This window comes from Aplidium turbinatum, chromosome 2, assembly GCF_918807975.1.
Source record: "Aplidium turbinatum chromosome 2, kaAplTurb1.1, whole genome shotgun sequence".
Lineage (NCBI taxonomy): Eukaryota > Metazoa > Chordata > Ascidiacea > Aplousobranchia > Polyclinidae > Aplidium > Aplidium turbinatum.
Window position 1 is genome coordinate 46324885 of NC_137473.1, and position 6000 is coordinate 46330884.

The 6000-nt window shown below is 33.9% G+C and overlaps 1 protein-coding gene across 1 annotated transcript in view; it reads right to left on the minus strand.

Annotated features, from left to right (window-relative positions):
- The window catches only part of LOC145787423 (triple functional domain protein-like), a 69841-nt gene extending 65343 nt beyond the window's left edge, over positions 1–4498 (minus strand). Inside the window, exons 1-6 of the mRNA XM_082599169.1 lie at positions 4361–4498; positions 3164–3278; positions 2602–2794; positions 1885–2106; positions 1477–1609; positions 348–529 (exon numbers count right to left, since the gene is read on the minus strand). Coding sequence (XP_082455295.1) covers positions 348–529; positions 1477–1609; positions 1885–2106; positions 2602–2794; positions 3164–3278; positions 4361–4427 — 912 coding nt within the window. The 5' untranslated portion in view covers positions 4428–4498. The remainder of the gene's footprint in view (positions 1–347; positions 530–1476; positions 1610–1884; positions 2107–2601; positions 2795–3163; positions 3279–4360) is intronic.
- Positions 4499–6000: the final 1502 nt, after the last annotated feature.

Consider the following 6000-nt stretch of genomic DNA (forward strand, 5'->3'; position numbering starts at 1 on the left):
TGCGACGTACTTTGAGTAACAGATAAGCCAATTGCTAGATCACAATGTACATAGTAACAATGAAATCCCAGAGCAAACAAAACAAGCCATCATAATAGACGAGACTTAAAGATATTCACATAATCTTAAACTATTCTTTTGTTTAAGCGAGCTTTGCAAATTCGTTATGCGAAATAGCTCACATTGTATAAAAATCAGTAGGCTTTTAGTAAGTTAAAAAAGAAAACTTCAATTCTCGTCTTGATAAAAAAAACAATCGCAGTAGAACCATTATGAACAAACTATATATAGAAATGAAAAACTAAAAAATCAAAGCTTTTTACAATTTGCGCAAAAAAGAAGCTTACCTTGTTTGCGTCTTGTTGAAAGAGCCTCAATTGGAAGCACTGCTCCAACTTCACCTTTCTGGTGTGCCACATGCCGAGCAGCTGCTGTCTTGTGCCATGCAGCTTCTCCACGAGACTATGGATCCTTGGGGCAGCACTCTGAAAATCTGCATTGCCAGACAACGGAACACCGCCGCTGCTTCCTATAGAGTATTGATTTTAAAGTTAGCCCCAATTTAATTTGCGACTTCTCCGTTTGCCAGCACGTAACTTTTATATTGATCTATCATTTGGTTTACGTTGGATAACCGTAAAAAGTTGAGATAGATTGTATGTGCAGTTGAGGTAGAAACACAAAAGAGAATAGCCTATCCAAGCTTCCAAATAAACCTACAGCATTCAATCTTAAAACTGATAGACACTTAACGTAGTTCAGTACCAATGTATGACAGCAGTAAATAAATGGACCCCCTGGGTTGAATGAATAGAAACCAACAACCAGAAACATAAAAATAGTCTTCAAATAATCTCGCTCAGTACAGAACACCAATGGTGGTAAGTTGACCAAAAGAGGAATTACAACTCAGCAAGTGGCTCTCCCTTGTGAAGAAACAAAAAGTGACTGAAAGATATCATAAAACTTTTGAAACGGTAAGTTGGGAAACAGAGCTAAACTTGTATCACAAAAAAAGGTTTTTCAGAAAAATAAGGCTTTTGCCCTTAAAGTGAGATACCATAGAAGTCACAGGTGTGAACCTGAAAACAGATATTTTTTAGAAACACGTTCAGCAGTTACGCTGCTTACGCACAAACACATTCAACAAAGACCACAATCACCAAATAAGAAATAAAGTACCATATGTTACATAATTTCGGAAAACAGTTTTCTAATTAGCATTTATATAAACGAGCCGAAGTCACAAAACGGTTCGCATTCGTAAACAAATACGCAGTCAGTTTTTTTTTTTGACCTAACCTAGAATTATTATCCGCAAAAATCGTTCATAACTTTCTTCTCTTCAGCTTATGAATAGCAAAATAATCGTACAACAGAATCCACAAGATATATACACATACGACAGTCCTTGAGCCGAAACCAACCTGGAGACACAGTGACAAGATATTCAAGGACTTGTTTATTTTATTTTACCTGAAAACCCACTGTCGGCATCGCAATGGCTTCCGTTTATTCTTTTCAAAAGCTTGTGACCTTGGACATCTAGTTGCTCTATCGGAGCAGAAGTTATTCGCTTTTTCAGCATGATGTGTTCTTCAATCATATTCTAGAATAGGAATTTACATAAGTTGTTTAACGCGCGCAAAGCAAGTTTTCAAAGCAGAGTTGATTCAGCGTTATTTTGTCAACAGAAGCAAAACGAACAAAATTTACATCGATTTCTAAATATATCAGGTCCGCACACACATAACTCAACACCGTAGTCTAACATCAAACACTTAACTGCACTTTCAATTTTGATAAATTTATGGGTCAGTGACGGAAAGCAAACAGACAAACATCTTCGATCAGTGATGTAAGCTTGGCAAATATTTTCCCTACCTTCGCTCCATCTTGGTCTTGAGCAAACTTTTCAGACAAAAGTTGGCTTTCTATATCATGTAATTTGTCCAGCACGTCCAAAGCATCCCAAATAAACTCCTCAAAAGCAATTCTTACATCTATCCATTCATCGTGATCATATGTCAGTGTACCCCCAAGTTCAGGGGTCAGCTGTGAAGGACTAATCACTTTGTTTAATCCATCAATAGAAACAGGCCGTATCTGTGGAAAAATATTAAATACGGTAAGTTATTATAGCAATAGCATTAAATTAGCTGTTTTGATTTCAAGACACTGACACACACATCATTGTTAAAATTAGTCCATTGCAAAAATTCAAGAAATTTTTAGCACTGAAGATGACAATCGAAAATAGTGTTGTTGTTTTTTTTATCATTCATCCACATCAACCAAACTTCAACTCATGAATAACCAAAAAGCTTGGTAAATGGAAAAGTCTTAATAGGATAGCAGCTAAATTCTTAGCCAAAACAATACCGCCAATACAATTCATAGCCTAGCCTACACTACAGTTCCAGACACAGCTCAAGCAAAACTGCGTTGGTGAAATAGGCTAAATTAGCTTTGAATAACGACATTGAAGTACGGTTTACTTTATGGTGACTGCACTTCTGTAGACTGTAGAGTGTATATTATAATTAATATTCAACTTTACAACATGCTTTTCAAGTAAACAAATAGTTTTGTAGTGCTTACCTCAAATGAAAATTTATTACTGCCAAAACTTGTTCGCTGCTTTTGCCAAAAGTTGTCAGGCTTAATTATATACGCAGAATTAATTTTTGCAGGAAAGTGTTCTTGTAACACTTTGAGTATGGGCTTCACAGCATTCCATGTGAGACCTCGCATATCGATTACCACAGTACAACCCAATTGAAGCACTTCTTCACTGTTAAAAAAACACATGTTTTAAAAAGTTATGCAATGGTGTATGTTGTATGGTAGAATTGAAATGCAATGCTAGGGTAATTCAATTTGTTTTAAGGCTAGAGGAAGAATAACTAGCCTACATGTACTGTATCTACAAAAAGCATTTTTGTAAAAGTAAAATTGATCTATTGTGTTTCTTTTCCACAGTGATGTGAAAACTATTAAACCAACTAAAAGCTATTGTACAGCAAATAACTTAAAGAGATCTTAAACCACTTGACAAACATTGTAATAAAAACGTCAATAAAAACTGTGTTGGAATAACTACACCTCTTGTTTACAATGTAGTTTCTTCACTCATGAAGAAATTTTCATGAGCAAAACTAACCTGGGAACGCTAGCCAAGTATGATATGAGACATCTGATATCTCCAGACTGAACCTTGTCAGTGTTCTGCCATGCTGGAAAAGTTAAAATTGGGCCACCCTCCTCATCTCTACCACCTGTTAAAACATTTTTGTTTTTGGTTAAAATTTTGTTGATTGTATCATCAGTCACAAAAATCAAAAACTTTGCTTAGTAAATCGACAACCAAGGAAAATTAACATTCAGAAAAATTGCATTTATTAAACTTTTTAAGCTTGTGTGAAAATATCTAAGGTTTATGCAGAAAGATACAGATAATCACATGGTGAATGATTAGTTGATTTCCACATTTAATCATGTATGTATGTTTTGACTTATGCTTAGCACATGTAATCTGCATATGATTAACCAGAGGAAAAATTCCCATTCATCTCATGCAATGTTCCTTGATGTTTTATTACCAAAATTTTAAAACTGTCAACAAATTAAGAGTTTCGGTCAAACAAAAAAATCAACAGTTTTAAGAAAAAACTATTTTGTGGCTTTTGTAGCCATATTTCATAAGCTTGACTTCTTCTACCGAGTAACAAGAAAACTTTGAATTGGCCTCTGAACACATGAGTTAAAATCATCAATTTGTTACGTCTTCGAAATGTTTGAATTTTAGCGTCCACATTGGAAAATTAATTTTTTTGTTTTTTCTAGCTGCAATTGAGCCCCTTAAAAAAACTTGATAACTTTGTTTCAGAAGACACATTGGCATCCAAAACAATGATGCAGCTCAATCAATATTGTCAAGAGATTAGAATATCGTGCATTAAGTATCGAAATTAGCTTGAGACCACCAGTTAATGGAAATAAATAATTTCCTAATAAGACTGTTCACTTAAAATTCAAGAAAGAAAGATGTTTGAGAAAAAGCTACAAGAGATATTTAAAATTTAAATCAAATAGTTAGGATCTTAATTATGGCTGTTCTAGTTTTGAAGATTACATAATCTCTTTCAAAGCAATGCTCAAAAACAAAATATTAACTACAAATATTCTAACATGCTTTTCTCAATGTGTAGTTGATATTTTGTTATTCTACTATTCTAGAATTTCTTATTCCAACACACTTCTTCTCTAAGAAATCACCAAAAATAAAGTTTAAAAATAGCAGGCTTAATTTCAGTTGTTTTGTAAAAGCTACAGTACATAAAAATTGATAAAAATTAACCTGATAAATATGCCAATTTTTCTTTCAGAAGAGGTAGAAGATCGATGGCTCGTACACGATCAGCCATTACTCCTTGTTATAAGCATTCAGTTCTACATGATAGTATCAGAATAAAGCAATTACTACTAGTCAACTTTCTGAAATAAATATAACACAACTAATGAAACGACAAACTCACTCTTACAAAAACCCAAATTCAAACTACAGTAGTTATACACAAGCAGCTTACAGAGAAGAATTCTCTTGCATTGATCACCTGCATGCAGTTGGGCATGTTACAGAAGATAAATTTATAATGAACAACCCATATTTATGGCATTTGTTGAGTATGAGATGGCATTTGATTCCACAATGCACACTTCTGTTTTTAAGGCAATTCAAATTCATGGTAAGCTATATCAGAGAAAATAGTAAACATTATCAAAAAACATACACAAATGGCACTGCACAAGTCAGAACACAGATGTTAAGTGATAAAATAAAGATTCAGAAAGGGGTACACCAAGGTGATACTCTTTCACCTGTTATGTTTACAGCTGCAGTTGAAGAGATATTGAAGAAGCTGAAATCTGAGACTGGACGTCATTAATGAACAACTGCTGAGCAATCTGAGATTTGCAGATGACAATATATTTTTTACAGTCAAAATGCACTCTGCAACAATTGCTTCAGAAACTGAACCAGAAAGAATAACAAGATGGAATAAAAATGAAAAAAAAATAATGTGTAACGAGACAGCAGGGAAACAACCAAGAACAGATATTTTGATAAGTGAACAAAAGATAGAGGAGGTTGATCAATACAAATATCTAGGGAAAATGATAACACCAGTAAACAACATTGAAACTGAGATTACCCAAAGGATAACATCAGGTTGGAGAAGATTTAGTCAACATAGCACTTTTTAAAGAGTAAGAAAAGAACATTTCAATTAGCTTAAAATGAAAAATCATGGACAGAGCTATATAGCCAACATTAACATATGAAGCAGAAACGTGGTCCCTCACAAAACAGAAGACAAAAAGGAAAATGGAAAAAATAATATCAAACATCAACAGAAAAGACAAAATTAAAATAAAGTTATCAGAAACAAAACACATTTTAAAGATATCAGTAAAACAGCAATGAATCTAAATTGGCAATTGGCGGGACATGTAGTAAGAATAACAGACAGCAGATGGGCCAAAATAACCACAAAATGCACACCAAGATATGCAAAAAGAACTACACGAAAACCGAGAAGATGGCAGGATGATATTGAAAAAAAGATTGGCATCAAGAAGTCGAGTGTTGCTGTCAATTTTTATTACACTCAACTTCTAAAAAACAAATGTTTTGGGGAAAAGTCTTGATGACTAGTGTTAAAGCTACACCGGTATGTTTGGTGAAACACAATGCTCGCTATTCTATAGTGAATAGTCAGGTAGTGCTGATGCCAGGAAGATCGCTCCTTCTCAACAGTACATATCCAATTCAATTCAATTCAATTTATTTTTCTTTGTCAGAATGCAAAAGAAATGATATTGAGAAAAAGAAATACAGTAACAAAACTAACAAAAGGAAAAGGTGGCAAAACCTTAATGGTTTAAGACGTGCGTGAAAGGATCTAATATTGCGGTATATGCATCAATAAATATAGT